General features: G+C 40.7%; 1 protein-coding gene across 1 annotated transcript; it reads right to left on the reverse strand.

Annotated features, from left to right (window-relative positions):
• Nucleotides 1-6,895: 6,895 nt before the first annotated feature.
• Nucleotides 6,896-12,774, reverse strand: CDC37 (cell division cycle 37, HSP90 cochaperone). Its single transcript, XM_051971504.1, has 8 exons — nt 12,581-12,774; nt 10,534-10,815; nt 10,044-10,149; nt 9,096-9,211; nt 8,710-8,832; nt 8,349-8,531; nt 8,024-8,095; nt 6,896-7,502 (listed from the first exon to the last, which is right to left on the reverse strand). Exons 1-8 carry the CDS (start codon nt 12,680-12,682, stop codon nt 7,338-7,340), a joined length of 1,149 nt encoding a protein of 382 aa, XP_051827464.1. The 5' UTR covers nt 12,683-12,774; the 3' UTR covers nt 6,896-7,337.
• Nucleotides 12,775-21,600: the final 8,826 nt, after the last annotated feature.

The raw sequence follows: 21,600 nt of genomic DNA on the forward strand, positions 1-21,600 counted from the left end.
GGACGGTGAACTGGCCCCCTATTTAAAAAGTTTGAGGACCCCTAGTGCTTTCCAATTCTAACCCATTGATCCTTATCCCGGCACTCCAGGTCTCAAAGATTTTTATCTCAGGCTTCTATTTCTTCTTTTTAACTCCCTCTCACCTGCAGCTAGAGTCTTCTCCGTTTATATTAAATTTGCTTTTTATATTTTGTATTTACTTATAAATGTCAGTCTTGACTCCCTCATTAGATTGAAATCTCTCCGGTTCCTTTTGGTTTGTCTGTTGCCGCTGTCTAGCACTGGCATATAATAGGAGTTTAGCAAATACTTCTTTCAGGGATTAATCCGTTGGGACTAACAGCCGTGAGAAAACCGGGTGGCCCAATGGATAAAGCTCTGAGGCTGGAGTCGTGTGAAGATGGATGCTGAGTGGGATCAGGAAGGAGCTTCAGTCCAGAGGAAACCAGGCTCTCGTACGCCCTAATTTCCTTTGAGCACTTTCTGTTCCTTTTCTTTTCCAGAAAGGAAGCAGTCACTTCCACTCCCAAGTCATTAAAGGGATAATCCTTTCCTCAGCCTCCCCCTGAAAAAGAAAGTCACACTCAGGAGGGTCTGGCCATCTGCCATTCCTCTGCTCTCAAGGGTGAAAGGTGTAATCCACACACATTCCAGGGAGGCTAGGCTGGCTCTGGGCCATTCTCCCAATTGTAATCCAGGAGAGACCACAATCCAACTGTGGGAGGATCATCAGCCATAATCCTCTGAACTGTCCCCTCTCCTTTATCTGGAGACACACACTCACACTTTTAACTGCTTGAAAGTGGTTCTAGCTACAGCTTACCCTGAATGCAGCTTTTTCCACAATTCAGTTATTCATTTACAGACTGTTTAAACATGTGTCCCTATTTTATCTATGGGGCTAGACAGTAATTCCTCTTTGAAGCACTGTGCCCAAGCCCATGACACTACAGGAAGTTAAATTAATTTAGCTTTGCTTGCTAATTATTTTTTTCCTAATGAATTCACTACCAAGAGCCCCAGAGATGCCAACACTCATAGCAAAAAGAAGTCTACATTCATCTGAGCCTGGTCAACACCTTTCCTTAGTCAGAAAGAAATATATTTGTTATTAATAATTAATGTATTAATAGATTTTCTAATGTTGAACTTTCTTGCTTTCTTGGTACAAATATAACTTTGTCATAATGAAAGTTTTATTTTTAATGTTTCTTTTGCTATAGTGTCTTTGCTAATGTTTTATTTAATTGTAGTCCATAGATCTTACCATCTCTGGATAATCTAGGACTACAGTTCAAATTTGTGGGGACTTATTCTTTTGCTTATTACCTCACAGTCAGAAAACTAAAAACTTCTGCAGTTAACTCAAGTCTAAATAGTCATAGGATCATAGATTTAGAGCTAGAATGCTAGAGTGTTCTTTCCAGCTCTAAAGCCTGAGTCCAACTTTCCATTTCATAGTTAAGGAAACTGAAACCTAGAGAATGACTTGCCCAGACTCATACAGTTAATAAATATAGGGGAAATTTAAGCACAGGTATTCTCGATTCTAGGACCAATGGTCTATTTACTATATCATGTTGCTTCCTTATTTGCTTATCCTGCAAACATTCACTGGTGAAAAAAAAAGCAAAATATTTAATCAAGACAAATGAATAGTAAAACATCAGAAAATTATGTCATTCCACTTTATCTCAGAGTAGTTTGAGAAACTTCCTCCAAGACTTTTAGATTGCTTAAAACAAGGAATAGGCAAGATCCCTATGTTGCTGGAGGGCTGGGAGATTTCCCCGACAAGTGCTTGCATCTGAGTTGAGATCATCGGCCAATCTCCCCAGTTTATAATTATTCATATTACAATTTATTAATTTCTGCCTATCCTGTTCAATTCTTGTCCATGTCCCATTGTATATCTGTCACAGAGGGTCCACACAACACAGTAGGGCTTTCTTCTATCTCTCCTGATGTTTCATGGATACCTGTTGGTTATCCCTTTATCTTACAATGGAAGCCACTTTTCCCCCTCCCCAATCATACATCTCTCTAATGACATTCTTTACTAACTGGGATGAAGTAGAGCTCAGGAACTTCAGCTCAGAAGAAATCTGGCATACACACACACACACACACACACATACACACACACACACACATACACACACACACACACCCCCTAATTCCAAATCCTTTAAGGACATTCCTTCACATGTATCTTTCATATAATTTCTCCTTTGCATATTTTGCAGCTCACTTATGACTACCAAGTGCTTTCTTACTGTTTTTTTGAGAGATCAACTTGAATCCTTTGGGGAATAAAACTCTGATGTGAGCCATACAACACACACACACACACACATACAAGCACACACACTTTTGTTTCAAAAGGTGGGGGCCATCATTAAAGAAACTGTGAATTTGCCAAAGATGTGGCTGTGGAGTAAAGAAACCATCATGGGGGCAAATTTGACCACCTATACTGGCTGTGGGACTGGGCAAATCACTAATCTCCTCAGTGTCCCAGGAAACTCTTGATGACTAAATTGCAGAGCAGATAACAATTTGCATTGGTAGGGAAAAGATACTCTCTGGGTTTCCTACACTAATGAAATTACAGGTCTAGTTTAAAAAAAAAAAAAAAATCTACCTTGCTTTCTTATTCCACTTCAAATCTGGGTCCAGCTCATTATTTCTGTCCAAGATGTACAAACTCATAGGCCAGCTCTGTGAATTATCTAATTGCCATTCTACTTTCAAGCTAATTGCTGATAACAATCAAGAAATAAAACAGAGGAGACAAGCTCACTCCAGGTGTTTCCCAATATCGTTAACAATATCCTGAGCAAAGAGACCAAGTCACAGAGGGCTTCTCAAAAGAGAACCTCCACATGCTCCCTTTTGCTGCAGATGTGGTACTGATTACATCTAGCCCCAGAACATTTCAAGGCCTCATAAATGAGATCTGTAATCACTCAAAAGTGTTTGGCCTAAGTCCACACAGGAAAAAGTCATTATAATTCAAGGATATTATTGTTTAATGTTTTTCCCCTTAACAATTTCTGCTGAATAATCTGTTAAAAACAAAACAAACAAATAACATAGTATTAGTTAATTGCAGCTTGTTGGCTTGAAAGACTGTCCCCAATCTTCTCCTTCAAAACATACCCCTTTCTTCCTAAACCATGTGTCAAATCCCACCCCCCTCCCCCGACCTGTTTTTTTTTTTTTTTTTTTTACGATCAGCCTATACTTGTTTTGCTTTAAAACAATCTAATCACAATCTCCCTACAGCCTATCCAACATTTTTTTGTTTGAGTTCCTTGGCAATAGTTTGAAGTAACACTATATGTAGTGCTTTATTCCAAAGAACACTAATTTCTCCTTTTTTTTTAATCCTTTAGTACAAGAGTACTGGGATTAATGATAATTATTCTCTTTGTTTCACCCCCCTTTCCCCCCAAAAAAACAGGCAACTGGTTTGGATCATCTCATTATAAAGAGCCGCATCCATCAGAATTGATTCTCATATAGTGTTGTTGTTGCTGTGTATAATGATCTCCTGGTTCTGCTCATTTCACTTAGCATCACTTCATGTAAGTCTCTCCAAGTCTCTCTGAAATCATCCTGCTTTCTTACAGAACAATAATATTCCGTAACATTCGTGTGCCACAAGAAACACTTCAATCTATTTCTTAACACACACAACACTGCATTTCTTTATAGGCCTTTCAGGCTATTGGATTTGCATATAATTAGTTTTATTTTTAGTGAATTTATACCTCAAAACCCAGCTTATATTTGGTTATCTGTGAAGGAATCACTGAAACATGTCATCCTATAAAAGGTCTTTTAAAAAAATGTTCAATTAACAGATATTCTGAGAACAAGCTTTGCTCTTTTTTACACTTCATATTCCAGCTTTTTCTTTCATTTTTTATTCTTAAGAGGACTTAAATGATTGCAGCTGGAGTTTTTAGATATGTCAATTGTCTTCTCTTAGTTATTTGTCAATTTTTTTTTTATTTGAAGCTCTGGATTTTGGTGATAATTAAGGTAAACTAACTCTTGAGATTATTCCCTGATGAGAGCTTATGAATTCTTAATTTATATTTTTTCCTTCTCTTCCCTCTTTCCTTCAAGACAGAGTTTTTGTGCCTATCCTTTGATCCAGCAGTGTTTCCATTGGGCTTATATCCCAAAGAGATCTTAAAGGAGGGAAAGGGACCCACATGTGCAAAAATATTTGTGGCAGCCCTTTATGTAGTGGCAAGAAACTGGAAGCTGAGTGGATGCCCATCAATTGGAGAACAAATTGTGGCACACGAATGTTATGGAATACTATTGTTTTGTAAGAAAGCAGGATGATTTCAGAGAGACTTGGAGAGACTTACATGAAGTGATGCTAAGTGAAATGAGCAGAACCAGGAGATCATTATACACGGCAACAACAACACTATATGAGAATCAATTCTGATGGATGCGGCTCTTTATAATGAGATGATCCAAACCAGTTCCAATTGTCCAGTAATGAAGAGAGCCATCTACACCCAGAGAGAGAATTGTGGGAACTGAGTGTGGGAACATAGCATTTTCATGCTTTCTATTGATGTTTGCTTGCATTTTGTTTTCCTTCTCAGGTTTTTTCTTTTCTAGATCTGACTTTTCTTGTGTAGCAAGATAACTGTATAAATATGTATACATATATTGGATTTAACATATATTTTTACATATTTAACATGTATTGGACTAGCTATCTAGGGGAGGGAGTTGGGAGAAAGAGGAGAAAATTTGGAATAGAAAGTTTTGCAAGGGTCAATGTTGAAAAATTATCCATGTATTATGTTCTGTAAATAAAAAAACTCTAATTAAAAAAAGACAAGAGTTTTATATGATTTTTTTTCTCCCAGATTTGTCCTGAAACCACTTTTCTTATGATTTCACTCCCATGGATTCAATTATCATCTTTATACTGATGATTCTCAAATCTACTTAACCAACCCTAACCTATCCGATGACCTTCAGTCCCACATCTTCAACTGCCTATTGGATATATTGAGGTGGATGTCCTATAGATAGGAAATTGAACATTTTTCAAAACTGAATTCATTTTTCCCCCCAAATCCTCCCTCCTTCTTAACTTCCTTATTACTATCACCCTCCTAGTTGCCTAGGTTGTGAACTTTGACAGTTTTGATTCTCTCCAGACTCACTCCTCCCCATGTCCCATCTCTTGATAAAATCTGTAGACTTTACCTCTGTAATGTTGTAACATTTTAATGATAGGCACCACTTTGTGACCCCATTTCGGATTTTCTTGACAAAGATATAAATGAGGTTTGTCCCTTCCTTCTCCAGCTCATTTTACAGATAAGGAAACTTGAGACAAACAGGTGAAGTGATTTGAGAGGGGTCACCTGGCTAGTGCTTGTCTGAAGCCGGTTGGAACTCAGGCATTCCAGGCCCGGAACTCCTCTCTAGTACAAGAGCACTTCTATGCTCTGACACGCTCCTCTAATACTTCCAGTACCTTAGGGCAGGCCTTCATTGGCTCAGTCTGGATTACTACAATAGCCTCTGCTGAGTGGTCTCCACCAGTGTCTTCCTGATCTAATCCACTCCATTGCCAATGTAATCTCCCTAAACAGTAAGACTGTTACTCCTCCACTTTAACAAAACCTCAGGGGCCATGCCCTGTAGGATCAAATACAGACTCCTCTGGCATTCAAAGCCCTTTAACATTCACCTGCTTTGCACACTTTATCCCCTAAACTCACACACACACCTCTGCAATCCAGAGACTGGCCTCCTTGCTGTTGATTTCTAGGAAAGCGATCTTCTAACTAGGAATTTCTGGTGGCTGTTCTCCAGGCTGGAACTTTCCTCATCCCCATCTTCTAACTTCCTTCACATCCCAGCTAAGATTCCACCTTTATAAAAATTATTTTTTCCTCGTCTTCATTATGATGACTTCCCTATTGTTTTCCCATTTACCTCCTTTTATCTTATCTGTACAGCCTTGTTTGTACGTCTTCTCCATTAGATGGTAAACTCTCCAAGAACAGGGAATATCTTTGGTCTTTCATTATATCCTCAACACTTAGAATCATGATTGCACATAGAAGTCATTTAATAAATGATTCATTCTTCATTTCACCTTTTTTTTCCTGGAAGATCAGTTAAGTCTCAGATTAGATCAGATCTGTTTTCAAGGTCTGTTACTTTATTTTGTGGCAACTTTGGATTTTCTTCTAATTTCATTTTTTCCATCTTCTTCTATATTGATGCACTTTTGTATTTTTGTGTTTTCAGAGTACCCTATGCTTGAACTTTCAGCTTCTGCTATTAACTATGAAATCTTTTCAAATCCCTTAAGGCCCTTCTCCATTTGGGGTTCTCTTTCATTCCAGGGGTTCTCATGGTTGCTTCATTTTTTCACGTAATCTAATTGTCACTGTACTATTTATTAATACCTACATGAAACGGAAATTTCTTTCTCTTGCCTTATAGCATTCCTATATTGTATTAGGACCTTTTTTCCCTCATTTCTTCAGTTTCTTGATCATCTTATCACAAGGTTTTCCTTGCTAGTTTCTTTCTTTCCCCCAACCCTGTCCCTTCTTGAGGGTGTTTTATGGTGTACTTTTTCCTATTTGGGGGTAAAGGAAAGCTAAATATGTCTACTTGTCCTCATGCCCAGGAACAGAAGGGTCACAAGACGACAGATGTTTCCCCATATCTATCTGTAACAAGCTAAAAGTAAGAGAATAAAGAAGGAACCCATTTGTCCATAAAGACAGAATATCCCTCTGGTTGAGTCTGGTTAAAAGCCAACTTGAAAGGGTACAAGGGAAGCCAGGCAAATGACACCCACAATGTTATGAGAAGAAGTCAACCCTGGTCACAACTCCTCAAAATCTTTTATTTGAAGATGTTTGCCAGTTACCCTCACCTCAAAAATAGACACAACAGCACACTAACGGGTTAATTACAGTGCCCAGAGCCATGCCTACGACCCTAGTCAGCTCTAAGTCCCAACCAAGCTCCTCCCCCCAAGTCCCAGCACCAGCTCCCACTCCTACTGGGCACAGGGAAGAAGACGGAGGGGGAGGGGGCAGTAGTGGTGGCACACAGAGCCATTTGGAAGCCCCTTCACACTCAAAGCAGATATCTGGATCAGAGCTGGGAGGGAAAGGGTGTTGGGGAGGAAATGCCAGCACTAGGGATTTGGTGTGGAAAGCGAGCAGGAGACTCAGAAGCTCACAGATTTTATATATTCATATATTTGTTGGTTTTGTCGTCTTAAAAGAGAGTCTGGTATAAAGTTTCCAGCAGGGGCCAGATCAGACGTTCCCTTTCTCTTCTTCTTCGACCCTGCCCTTCCTGGCCTCACCCACAAGGTCTGAAGCTGGGGAGTCGTCATCGCCTTTCTCCTGTCCTCCGGCTGCCTTTGCATTGGGGACCCAGAGGCCCGAGTCAATGCAACGTTGCATGTGATATTTTGCTTCCTGGAACAAGAGGGTACACCAGCACAGGTGAAGATGCTTTCTCTGGTCCCTGGATTTCCCAAACCTCCAGCTTTGCCCAAGGAGCCCATCAATGAACCTGTGACTCTCAAGCACTCTTGAAGAGGCCGCCTGCTGGCCCTGAGGGCCAGCACACTTTGCTCCCCTTGGCTGAGACAGCTGAAACTCCAAGCTTCCTGGCCCGGGGGACTAGGAAAAGGCAGAGGCCTAGCTAACTTTCCATAAAGGTTGGGGGGGGGGAGAGGGGAGGGAAGGGGAAAAGGGGGTATTGTCTCTGATGCTAGTGCCTGCCAGGGTGGGAGAACAAGTCAACCACCCAGTGGCCAGGAGGATCTTCCGCCAAGAAGACACGGAGGCCAGGAGGAGATAAAAAGCAGGGACAAAGAAAGGAAACTAAAAGCACTAACAACCTGGCACCACACCCCAAGTGCTTAAGGAAGCTGGTGACAATGGCTGTGGCAAGACTAGGGTTTTATTTCGGGCTCCCCCTACTGGACACTCACCGCAGGGTCCATTTTGCTGATGGTATCTTGGAGCATCTGTACATCCTTGATGTCAAAGCATTTCTGGAGCTCCTAAGTAAGCACAGGATGGGTAAGAGGAGAGTTGTCCAAAACAGAGGAAGACAGCTTAAAAAGGTTCAGTGACTAAACAATAGCACTCCCTAAGAGGAAAAGCTCAGAATCAAGGGGAGAGCAGGGGTTCTTTCTGGGCCGATGGCCCTCTCTGAATGGGGTCCTGGGGAATTCTCTGGGCTCAAACAGCCCCAAGGTAAGCCATCTTCCCAGGGCCCAGCACAGAAAAGCAGCTCCAGCTGAAAGCACATACCACAGGCAGTGCCTCATAGACCTCAACTGGGTCCAGGCCCCCAGGGCCCAGCCGCTTCTTCCGCTCTTCCTCCTCGTACTCCTTCATGGCCTTCTCAATCCGCACTTTGGCACGCCCTCTCACTCGCTCCTTGAAGGACTCCAGCTCATCTGTGAAGCCTTCCATGTACTGTTGGTCGGCTGTCTGTAAGGGAAAAAAAAAAGATAAGGAACCATTCTTTTGCTGAGATGAATGGGAGCACGAGGTTCCTTAGAGCCTTTGGCTAGGCCCAGAGGATGCCCTGTAATGCTCAGGCTGGAGCCAGTCCTGCAGGCCCACAGAGTTAAGTCCCTAGTCCTCAGAACCAGACCACAAGACTCACCTTGATTTTTGTGAAGAACTGCCTGAAGCAGGCTCGGGGATCCACTTTTAGGCTCTTGGCCAACTCCAGAATGAATTGCATAACAATTGTCTGATGAGCCACTTGCTCCATGAGGGCACATTTCTAAAGAGGAGAAAGGCTCAAGTGGGCATAGGAACAAAAGCCTCTCACCCGGCCGGCCCACCCCTTCCATGCCCTCTGGAACAGCAACTGGTATTCCTTAAACTCTTCTTTTACAATTCTATAGAAGAGTGTTTATCATGTGACGTTGTACATGCATATCACAGACCTCTGAAGAGCAAAGAACTTTCGACCTCCCCAGACCAACTTGCTCTACACAGTATGGGTCTATGCTTGTAGCTGCTCCCTTCCCCAGCTTCCCTTACCTCCTCTACTTCCAGGTCAATGCACCAGATGACCAGGTAGTTGGCAGTCTCCTCACAGACCAGGTGTGGGTTTTCGGAAAGGTACTTCTGGCTATCATCCCAGCGCCGAAGCATGCCTGTCAGAATGCATGGCACTGACAGGGACTTCGAGGCACTTAGCCCACACATTTACATCTCTTCCCCCCTCCACTAAAACACGCTTTTTCTTTAATTCATTTTTTCACACGTGCCAGGAACCATGGCAAACACTTCAGAAAAACTCACATCTTATCCTCACATTTCAACACAGCCACTGTTTTGAAGACATCAATTTTATTTCATTTTGTATAAATATCTTGCCAGTTTTTTTGGGGGTCCAATGAGATCAAAATCTTTAAAAAGCTAGAGGTAGTATTTTTTATCTTTCACTATTCTCCATAGCACAGCACAGATGCATTACGGGCAAGCAGAAATATCTTATATACAATTAATTGGTTTGAGTGACTGGAGGGACTAGAAGTATTCAGAATACTTTCCACCATCAATTTGGGGAACAGATAGAATATCTCTTCCCTTTTGATCTCAGCACATTAACATGCTGGGAGAGGCAGAGAAAGGAAAAAAAGCTACTCAGGTACCCCAATATTCCATATTTTTTGCTCTCAAGAAAGCAAGAAATCAGAAAACTGATTGTTAGAGCTGAAGAGGCCTTAGAAATCATCTAGTCTAATCCTATTATTTACAGGGGAAGGAATTGAGACTAAAAAACATTTCATAGCCTACAGTGCTTTGGGTCTAACTATATCTTCAAGGTCATGGTTCCTGGCAACTGGTGCCTTTATCAGTCTTCCCACCCAGATAGAAATTCTCCAAGGGACCATTCCCCATTAATGGTCCAAGGGTAGGGTCTGTTAGGGCAGAATCTATTTTCCCCAGGTTGGGAGATCCCACTAAATAACTGGGTCTTACCAAAATGCTTAATCTGCTTCTCATATTTCTCTACAAAGGTCTTGTGCTTCTGTTCTTTCTGCTCCTCAGAATCCTCCTCCTTGTCTGGCTTAATATTGAACACACTCTGTAATGGGAAAGTGAGGAGAAGAAACCAATGAACCAAATCTTCCCTATGCTAAGGCTCAGCCCCTTTACCTGCTCCTTCCATAGCAAGAAAAGGAAGATGGAGTAGCAGGTCAAGAGAAGAGGCTGGCTTATTCATAAGGAAATTGACTAAAAGATAACTGGAAGGCTTAATGCTCCTTGAGATGACTGGATGTTCATCTACTTGAGCCATTCAGTCCCAGGGCTACTTTTGCTGCTTATGGATTCCAACACCAACTTCCTCCAAGAAGCCCCAGGTCATGAATCTTTGCTCAGTGTCCTCATCTCCAAGGATCTCCCTCACCAGCTCCATGGGGCAGCCCTGGAGCTAAATTCTGCCCCACACATTGGATCCCGGACTCACTTTGCTGAAACCATCCTTGCTCAGCGTGTCTACATTCCATGGCATGTTTTTCTCCTTCTTGCGCAGTTCATCAAGCTTCTGCTCCCAGCTCTTCTCTTCCTTCCGCAGCTGCTGGGCTTCTGCCTGAAGTCGCTGCACCTCTGCTTGGCCACCTTTGGGCTCAGCCACCTCCAGCTCCTTCAGTTTCCGCTGACATTCGGCCACCTTGCGCTTACACTCCCTGCATCCTTTGTCTAGTTCCTCCTTCTCTTTCTGAAACTGCTCCATGCGTTCCACTCGTGCCTGCAGAGAGAAAAGAGCACTTTGGAAGAAAGTAGGATACAGAACAAGTCCTGGAGGGGGGTTGGAATTGGAAAGCTGGGCAGGTAGCATAGAGGTCCTGGGGCTGAAAGAATTTTAATCCTCTATCGTCTAAAAATATAATTATAAAAACATTAATAATAACTTAATTTTTACCCATGACTTTCTTCTGGATTATAGAAATAGTGAGAAGTGATTTGCACAGGGTTTGATAATTAGGAAATTTCAGAACTAGAAGCCAGATCTAATTGTCTTGATTTAAAGTTAAGTGCTTTTCCCATTTTGTCATGTGTTTTTATTACAGGGTTTACCCTACCTCCCAAGTCAGCCCCACCCCACTTATTTTTGCTTGGTAGAGGTTTTCTTCTGCTGTGGGGATCCAAAGAAACAAGTGCTCCTGGCTAGTTTGGCAGATTACTCTTTGTCCCATGGGCCCACAGACAACAAATCCTTACCCCTGCTGAGTTAAATAAAGAGATGTGAATAAATACATTATACATGGATAGTCAGCGGAAGCAGTAGCTTGGAGCTGGCTTCCCCTCACACCATCATACTACAGGTTTAGAACTTGGTCAGGAGATTCTGGTCTGGGTTGTGTAGCCCCCAAACATCCAGGTCCAATCCAACAAGCACTTATTAATGCAAACTCCTGTTCTAGATGATGAGGATTCACATACAAGATAAATGTCAGTCTTGAAGGACTTTGTATTATACTAAAATGTACATTCTATTGGTCCCATATTGTCACCTGAGGAGTTATGAGCAGTAATCAGGGAACATACTCCCTCAAAAAGGTACCAAGTGGCCCCTAGCAGTGAAGTGAAGTCATGGAGGGATATCTTGATAGGAAAAGGTATCAAAGTGAAGCCATCTCAGAGAGAGGGGGGTGGGGAATGTAACCAGAAAAGCTCATTGGATTTAGACCTAGAAAGTAAATTACAGATCTAGTCCAAGTCCCTCTATTACAAACTGAACCCCATCCTTAAAGTGATTAGGTCACAGGGGTAGCAAACAGCAAAGCTGAATTTCAAACCCTGGGCTTTCCACAGAAATGCTAGCACTAGATTTCACAGTAGAGCCAGGCTAAGGAAGTGAGTAACAGGAAAATCCCACAGGGATTTCCACCAGGAATGGAAATTTCTGGGCCTGGCTGGGAGGTGCCTTTGGACACCCTGCCACCTCCCAGAAGCCTACCCTCTTCCTCCTGGTGGGAGGAGAAGATTTCGGGGCTGATATAAACCCGCTGGGAAAGTGTGGCGGGAGGCTAAGGAAAAGTTCCCGAGAGGGAGCTCTTCAGGAACGGGGTCACTGCCATCAGTTTAAGGGGGTGAGATTTGAGGGGAAGACTTCCGAATTTGGGGCATCAGCTCGGGGGACCCCCCGATCTTCCCTTTGCCCTCACGCCGCCACCATGCACTTAGGTGGCCTTATATTAAACAGGCTGGATTCCAGTGAGGGGGAGGCCGGACCTCGGACTGGGAGTTGGGGGAGCGGGAGCTACAACTCGGGGCTGCACGGGAAGGATGCCCCCCCGCCAGCTCCGCTCCTGGGGAGGCCGGGATCTCGGGTCAGAGGAAAGGGGGCGCGAGGATTTCGGGATACGAGGTCGAGGAGGAGGGATCTTGGGTCCGGCCGGGTATGCAGGTAAAGGGGAGAGAGAGAGGGCAAGGGGGGCAGACTAAGGGCGAGTCCGGATCTCGGAGCCGGAGGTGGAAGGTCCTGGAGTAAGGTCCGGCCCCCCACGCACCTGGTGCCGCCAGCGGAACAGGCTGGCCGTATCGATGTTGGGATGCGTCTCATCTTCATCGTCCGACACCTCGATGTGGTCCCACACGCTGTAATCCACCATCTTGGCGCCAGACCGATCCCGCCTCGCTCGGTTTCCCTGCGGCTGCGGCGCCTCCGGCCCGGCCCCCGCTCGCTCCGGCCTGGCCCCGGCCCTCCCCTTCCGCTTCCGGGGGGCTGGACCCGAGCGTTCGGCGGGCCCGCCCCTCTCGCCAAAACATCACTTCCTTAGCAACGAGAACCGCCGCCGCTATGCTTGCGTCAAAAACCCGGGAGACTCGCGACATAGAGGCGACCTTAAAGAGACACACGTCTTAGTCAATAGGAACACCTTCCCCTTCCGGTCCCGAGACCTCCTCTTTGTGCCTCCGATGTCCTGGGATTTGGCAGCAGCCTATGGGGGTGGGTCCTGGGTCAGCCAAAGAGAACAGAGCGCGCGTAAGGAGGATCCACCTTTCCCCCTCCCCCCCTCACGTAGTGTACCCGAGGTGCGTAGAGCAGCCTGGAGGTGGGAAGCCCTGGCTGACTGCCGAACTGGAGGCTTCAGCCAGAAGTGCCCTGGACTCCTCCCACTATCCCCATGTTATTGCAGGGGAAACCGGAGCCCGGCTGGGGAAAGTACAGGGATGAGGACGCACACCGCTCGGCAATGGAAGACTCGGCACTTGAGAACCTCGTCTCCTCTCGTTTCTTTCCGAACCCTGTGCACTCAGCAGCCCCATCCGGATCCCAAAGCCCAGGGGTGGAAAGAAGTGTCTAAAAACTCCCTAAACCTTGAGGAAACGGGACATTGACCTTGTGCTCCTTGGGCAAATCAGAACCTCTCTCGGCCTCAGTTTACTTATCTGTAAAATGGGCATAATAACACGTGACACAGTGTTTTGAGGCTTATGTGAGAAAATGTGTGTAAAACTCTTTGAAATCTTTAAAACTACAGAAATGTCAGTAATCTTGACGTGGATAAACTGAAGTTTCTCTTCCAGCCCCCCTTTCAGCAACAGGATAGGTTCTCAGAAAATGTCAGCTATTTCTCTTCTATCTTGAATAGTTGGGGTTGGTTTTCTAGAACTATAATTCAGTACACAAAACCAGTCTCCTTCCCGCAATGATTATCAATTAATTTAAATTATCAGTTTTAAAAAACCATTTTTTAAAAATCTCAATATTTTATTTTTCCCCAATAACATGTAAAAATAGTTTCAACATTCACTTTTCTAAGATTTTTGAGTTCCAATTTTTTTCTCCCTCCCTCTCTCCCTCCCTCCCTCCTCCAAAAGACCCAAAAGAAATCTGATATAGGTTATACAAAAGGCAACCTTTTTGTTTGTTTTTGTTTTTTAAACTGTGCCGGCATAGCTGGCAGGGAATTGGAAAGGGTTTGTGAAAAGCTTCCAGGTCTCTAAATTTCACAACTCTTATCAGGAACTCATTTTTTTAAGTTTTTTATTTTCAAAACCTATACAGGGATAATTTTCCAACATTGACCCTTCCAAAACCTAGTGTTCCAATTTTCCCCTCCTTCCCCTCATCCTCTTCCCTCCATGGCAAGTAATCCAATATATGTTAAACATTCTACAAATATATGTTAAATCCAACATATGTATACACATTTATATAATTATCTTGCTGCACAAGAAAAATCAGATCAAAAAGAAAAAAAAAATGAGAAAGGAAATAAAATGCACGTAAACAACAACAAAAAGTGTGAAAATGCTATATTGGGGTCCACACTCAGTTCCCATAGTCCTATCTCTGGATGTAGATGGGTTTCTTCATCACAAGATAATTGGCCTGAATTGTTTCATTGTTGCTCAGCGTATAATCTTGTTGCCATGTACAATGATCTAGTTCTGCTCATTTCACTTAGCATCAGTTCTTGTAAGTCTCTCTAGGCCTCTCTAATATTATTCTGCTGATGTTTTTTTTTTTTTTAAATAGCTTTTTATTTACAAAATATATGCATGGGTAATTTTTCAGCATTGACCCTTGCAAAACCTTCTGTTCCAATTTTTCCCCTCTTTCCCCCCACCCTCTCCCCAGATGGCAGGTAGACGAATACATGTTAAATATGTTAAAGTATATGTTAAAACACAATATATGTATACCTATCCACACAGTTATTTTGCTGCATAAGAAAAATCAGACTTAGAAATAAGGTAAAAATAACCTGAGAAGGAAATCAAAAATGCAAACAGATAAAAACAGAAAGAGTGGAAATGCTATTTATGGTTCACACTCATTTCCCATGGCTCTTTTGATGGGTGTATCTGGTTCTCTTCATTATTGAATAAATTGAACTGATTTGGTTCAATTCATTGTTGAAGAGAGCCACATCCATCAGAATTGATCATCATATAGTATCATTTTTGAAGTGTATAATGATCTCCTGGTTCTGCTCATGTCACTCAGCATTAGTTCATATAATGAACCAGGCCTTTCTATTCATCCTGCTGGTTGTTTCTTACAGAACAATAATATTCCATAACATTCATATACCATAACTTGTTCAGTCATTCCCAAGCTGATGGGCATCCACTCAGTTTCCAGTTTCTTGCCACTACAAACAGGGCTGCCACAAACATTCGTGCACATACAGGTCTCTTTACCGTCTTTAATATCTTTTTGGGGTATAAGCCCAGTAGAAACATTGCTGGATCAAGATATGCACAGTTAGATAACTTTTTGAGCATTGTTCCAAATTGCTCTCCAGAATGGTTGGATTCGTTCACAGCTCCACCAACAATGTATCAGTGTCCCAGTTTTCCCATATCTCCAACATTTGTCATTATCTTTTCCTGTCATCTTAGCCAATCTGAAAGGTGTATAGTGGTACCTCAGAGTTGCCTTAATTTGCATTTCTTTGATCAATAGTGATTTGGAGCATCTTTTCATATGACTAGAGATGGTTTCAATTTGTTCATCTGAAAATTGTCTGTTCATATCCTTTGACTATCAATTGGAGAATAGCTTGAATTCTTATAAATTTGAATCAATTCTTTATATATTTTAGAAACAAGGCCTTTATCAGAACCCTTGAATGTAAAAATGTCTTCCCAGTTTTTTGCTTTCCTTCTAATCTTGTCCGAATTAGTTTTGTTTGTATAAAAACTTTTTAACTTAATATAATCAAAATTATCTATTTTGTAATCAATAATGATATCTAGTTCTTTGGTCACAGATTCCTTCCTCCTCCACATATGTGAGAGGTAAACTATCCTCTGTTTTTCTAATTTGCTTATATCACTCTTTATATCTAAATCATGAACTCATTTTGACCTTATCTTGGTATAAAGTGTTAGGTATGGATCCATACCTAGTTTCTGCCACACTGGTTTCCAATTTTCCCAGCAGTTTTTGTCAAATAGTGAGTTCTTATCCCAAAAGCTGGGGTCTTGGTGTTTGTCAAACAGATTGCTATAGTTATTGACTATTTTGTCCTGTGAACCTAACCTATTCCACTGATCATCTCCTCTATTTCTTAGCCAGTACCAATTGGTGTTGATGACCACTGCTTTATAATATAGTTTTAGATCTGGTACAGCTAGGCCACCTTCATTTGCATTTTTTTCCCATCAATTCCCTTGAAATTCTTGACCTTTTGTTCTTCCAGATGAATTTTGTTATTACTTTTTCTAGGTCTGTAAAATAGTTTCTTGGGAGTTTGGTATAGCACTTAATAAATAGATTGATTTAGATAGTGTTGTCATTTTTATCATATTCGCTTAACCTACCCAAGAGCACTTGATATTTTTCCAATTGGATAGATCTCAGACCTGAAACAGTTTGGGTTAAATTTGCACTAGGCTGATTGATCTGGGATCCTAGTCTACACCCTTTGGACACCAAGGATATGACTGCAATTTGAGGGACTTTGAAGAGAGCTATAGGGAGCCTCCTTGTTAACTGCTTTTAACCTCCTTACCTTGGGACTTTTATCTGATTTTAACTTTCTGAATTTTTAATTGCCTTGAGGACTGCTTTTAGCTGATGGTATGGGAATATGTTTTTAGGAAAAGACTTCTTTATTTGAACCTTTAGACTCTGGGTGATCTGTTGTTCGACATGCTGAACCATAACTGAGATAAGTGGTATAATTGGCTTTAAAAAGTCTCCAAAATTCCATGACTCACTGTGCTACAAGTACACACAGAAATAGAGTAATTGATATAATCCAAAATTAAGGAGAGAGAAAATTCTGGAAAGGAGACAATGATCAAATCCTTGGTCTCAAATTCTATATTAACAAAAGGAATCTAAGGGCACAACACAAAGTGGTAAATGTGACTTCATAGATAGAGAATTAGTGGGGTGAAATACAGGACTAAGCTGCTCTGGATGGACCTTATTCAAAATAATCCAGGAACCAGAATGGGGAAATGATAAAGAATATTTGAGTAAAGGTCAATGGAGAAAGAAATAGTATTGATTTTCTCATTGACATATACTATAAACTATCAGGACAGAAAAAGGAAAAAGATGAGGAATTTGGGAAAACAAAAAGTATGATGAAATAATATTGGGGGATTCCAGTTGTCCAGGGGCTGCTAGGTGGTACAGTGGATAGAGGGTTCCTGGAATCAAGAAGACCTGAGTTCAAAACCAGCTTTAAACACTTACTAGATGGGTGATCTTGGGCAAGTCACTTAATTTCTGCTTCAGTTTCCTCATCTATTAAATAAGTATAACAATAGTACCTCCCTCTGAGGGCACATTGGCTGGCACATAGTAAGTACTAAATAAATGTTATTTATTCTCCAGACATCTTCCCTATAAGTATTGTTTCTATCATTAAATTTAAGCTCTGTGTGGGTAGGAACTATCTCAATTTTATATTTGTATTCAATGCTTTGATATAGTAAATGCTTAATAGATGCTTTTCAAGCATTCATTTCATTCAATTAGTGGAGCTCAGGTTCCTGTGCACTCTATCTCTCCCTCTTTCCCTCTCCTTTCTTCCTCTCTCTTCCCTCCCTCCCTTCTTCCCCTCTGCCTCCTTCCTTCCCTTTCTCCCTCCCTTCCTTCCTCTACTCCTCTTTCCCTTGTCCCCCCCCCTCCCCCCGCCTCTGTCTCTGACTTGGAAACGACAGAACAATAACCACTAAGAAGGAGTTGATATTCAAAATAAATAAATAAATATATAGAAAGCTTGGTTGCCTTTAATGAAGTCAAATCAATTGGCCCAATTAAATAACATTTTGGTTCCTGAAAAAAGTGGCGATTATGATTCCTGTGGTACTGATATTCAACTGAAATTTGAATTGAAAGAATTTGAATATTCTTTCAAATATTACTATTTCAAAGAACATAGAGAAGGACCATAAGATTGGACAAAGGCAAATATTGTTCTAATTATCAAAAGAAAAAAAGAAAAGATAAAAGAATCCATAAACTATAGATCAATAGTCTAATGGATTTCCTCCTCCCCAGAATGTTAATCCATTGTGTACATTTTTAAATTAAAATTTTTTAATTATCAAAAATCTACCTGCTCACCTTTATATTACCCTTCAGTTGAGAAAAAAAGTTCTATTACAAATAGTAAAATTAAAGAAATTCCCTATTTCCAATTAATGCTCTTTCTTTCCAGTTTCCCTGTTAAATAAAATGTGAATGTGTCTTTTTTTATTCCTCTGACCAATTTACATGAATGAAATTCAAATGTTAGCTATTTCCTACACCCCTTTGTATTTTTTTTTTTTTTTGGTATAGATTTCTACTTACACATCCCTAGTATGTGAAATAATTTTCTCTAATCTCCCTTTACCTTTCCCTCCCATAGTTGTCCTCTTTTCTTCTTTTCATTCTTTTAAGATCAGCAAGACATAATAGAGCCAGTCTCAGTGTTCTGTCTAATTAGACTCCCTCTATGATATCTAATGATGATACTTTTTAAAGGGGATACGTGCATCAGCTCCCATAATAGAAACTAAGCAGTTCATTCTTTAGTTGTTTAGTTGTTCAGTGATGAACAGGAGTTTGAATTTCAAAGTAGCCCTAGTGTTTTCCTCAGGAATGCTTGGAAGCCTTCAGTTTCATCAAAGACTCATTTTCCCCTTGTAGCAATATTACTATTTTGTTGGATAAGTTATTTTTAGCTATTATACTTTGCCTTTTGGAGTATTATATTCCAGGCTCTCTGCTCCTTTATAGTGGTGGCTATTAAATTGTATATAATACTGACTATGACTTCTTGATTTTCAAGTTCTTTCTTTCTGGTTGCTTTTATTGTTTTTTCTTAGAACTGAAAGGTCCTGGAGTTTTTTATTTCGGGATTTCTTTCAGGAGGTAATCAGTGAATTCTATTTTGACTTTGCCCTCTGGTTCTAAGAGATATAGGTAGTTTTCAAGATTTCTTGTAAAGTCTGTTTTTTTTTTTTTTTTTTTTGTCATGGCTTTTAGGAAGTCCAATGTTTCTTAAATTACATTTCCTGGATCTTTTTTCCAATCTATTGTTTTTTTCTATGAGATGCTTTGCATATTCCATTTTTTTCAGTCCCTAGGATTTTGTTTTAATATTTCTTATTTTTTTTTCTCATAGAATCACTTCTATCTTCTTCTATCAACTTCTATCACTGCTAGGGCAAAGTTGTATGCCTCTTTTCCTAAGCTATTAATTTTCTAATTCTTTCTTCCATAGCCTTTATTTGTTTTCCATTTTTCCCTCTAATAGTCTCACTTCATTTATTAAAAAACCCTCATTTTTACCTTTAAAAAAAACTTTTGCATTATGTCTTCTAGAAATTCCAGCTGAGCTTGTATCCTACCTGAGTTTTTCCTTTGAGACTTTGATGTGGTGGAATCATTCTTTTCTCAGTTTGTATCTTGAACATCCTTATTGTCATAATAATTGGTTTTTTTTAATAGAAGGAGTTTTTAACTATTTTCTCACTCTTGATTTCAGATTTTATGTTAAGGCCAGCCTCTGCATACTTCTGGAGAGAATGTCAGAGTTGGTACTGTTGTTGCTTTCTTGGAGGTAATTGAATTATGTTAGTTTTAGGATCCCAGATCAGAAACTTGCAGGTTTTTAATGTTTCAAAGTGCTCTAATCCACAATACAGTATGATGGCTGTCCCTTTATCTTCATTCCACAAATTCCTGACCTGGGTTTGGATCTGAGCAACAAGCCTATGGACTTGAACCTCTATGGTTTCTACAGACTGCTGCTGGACTCAGCCACTCTAAGCCAGCTTAGAAAGCTCTGCCAGTTTAGAGTGACGAAAGTGCAAGCTCCCCTTTGGTTTGGTCTTCCTGCTTTGGTTATTCTTCTGCAGTTTGAAGACTGGGTTAGAGCTGTAGTCTCTGCCCTGAAACTGTGATCTTAGTCACATTGTTACTGGGTCCAGTCTAGTGCCCATGGCCAATCTTCACTGTGGAGTGCCATGGTAGGCACAAGTCCTTATCTCAGTATCTCTTGGATCTATGACTTGGACCTAGGTAATAACCAACAGAGCTTTCATTTGGAACTCTTCCTGTACCCTGCACAAATTTAGGACCCTCTCTACTGGGTCTGTGATCTCTTCTTGATCTGGAGTAGAGCCTTATCCTGTAGTAGCAGCAAACTTCTGGCTAAATCCTGTTCTTGGTGTCCATACACCTCTCTATCTGTCTCCCTGTGGTGTCCTAGCATAGAAAAATTACTCACTGTCATATATATATTTTTAAAATTTCAATCAAGATTTAGTCTAATGCATTTTTTAGATTTTTTGGAAGTGTTTGAATTTCTGCTTTTATTTCTGCTATACTGAATCTTCCCTAGAATATATTTTTAAAGAGATAGTGAATACAAAAAAAGGAAATAAAGATTACAAAGATCCCATATGGCATCATCAAGAACAATTGATATCAGACTATGCTCATTTCTATTTTTAATTAGATTTTTGTTGTTGTTTGTCTTTTGTTCTGGAAGATAACCATGACATTAGGGAAGTGATGCCATGACATGTAAGTGAATTAGATTTAAATGAGGGAGGATTGTGCAAAGTCACCAGTCCCACTTTCTTTTCCAGGGTTATCTGGGTCCAGTGGAAAGATATAAATCAGGACAACTGGAGATGACCCTGAATGCAATGGGGGACCTTGACCTTTTTTAAAAATAATATTTTATTTTTCCAATTATATGAAAGGATAGCTTTCAAAATTAATTTTTGTAATATTTTGAGTTCCAAAAATTTTTTCTCTCTCCTCCTCCTTTACCTCACCCTTCCCCAAGACAGCAAACAATCTGATATGGATTATACATATAAAATAATTTCTTTTTTTCTTTTTTTTTATACTAGCTTTTTATTTTTCAAAATGCATGCAAAGATAGTTTTCAGCATTCACCTTTGCAACACCTTATGTTCCATATTTTTCTCCCTCCCTCCCCTAGACAGCAAGTAATCCAATATAGGTTAAACACATGCAGTTCTTTTAAACATTTCCACATTTATCATGCTGCACAAGAAAAATCAGATCAAAAAGGGGAAAAAATGAGGAAAAAAAACAAATAAACAACAAAGGAGAAAATACTATATTGTGATCCACATTCAGTCCCCATAGTCCTTTCTCTGGGTGCAGATGACTCTCTCCATCACAAGTCTATTGGAATTGGCCTGAATTACCTCATTGTTGAAGAGCCAAGTTCATAACAGTTTGATCATCAACAGTTGTGCATTACTATGTACAAGGTTCTTTTCATTCTACTCCCTTCACTTAGCATCAGTTCATATACAATCATTTCTTAATATATTTCATATTATCATGTTGGGAAAGAAAAATCAGAATAAAAGGAAAAACCACAAGAAAGAAAAAAAATTAAGTGAAAACGTTCATGCTTTGATCTGCATTCAGTCTCCATAATTCTTTTTCTGAATATAGATGGCATTGTCTATCCCAAGTCTATTGGAATTATCTTGGATCATATTGCTGAGAAGCTCTAAATCTATCATAGTTGATCATCACACACTTTTACTGTTACTGTGTACAGTGTTTTCCTGGTTC

The sequence above is a fragment of the Antechinus flavipes genome, chromosome 1, assembly GCF_016432865.1.
Source record: "Antechinus flavipes isolate AdamAnt ecotype Samford, QLD, Australia chromosome 1, AdamAnt_v2, whole genome shotgun sequence".
Taxonomy (NCBI): Eukaryota; Metazoa; Chordata; class Mammalia; order Dasyuromorphia; family Dasyuridae; genus Antechinus; species Antechinus flavipes.

Coding starts and splice junctions, on each gene's coding strand:
- CDC37 (XM_051971504.1), bottom strand. CDS start 12,682: ATGGTGGATTACAGCGTGTGGGACCACATCGAGGTGTCGGACGATGAA. Junction 10,816..12,580: donor TGTTCCGCTGGCGGCACCAG/GTGCGTGGGGGG, acceptor TTCTCTCTGCAG/GCACGAGTGGAACGCATGGA. Junction 9,212..10,043: donor GAAGCAGATTAAGCATTTTG/GTAAGACCCAGT, acceptor GCATTCTGACAG/GCATGCTTCGGCGCTGGGAT.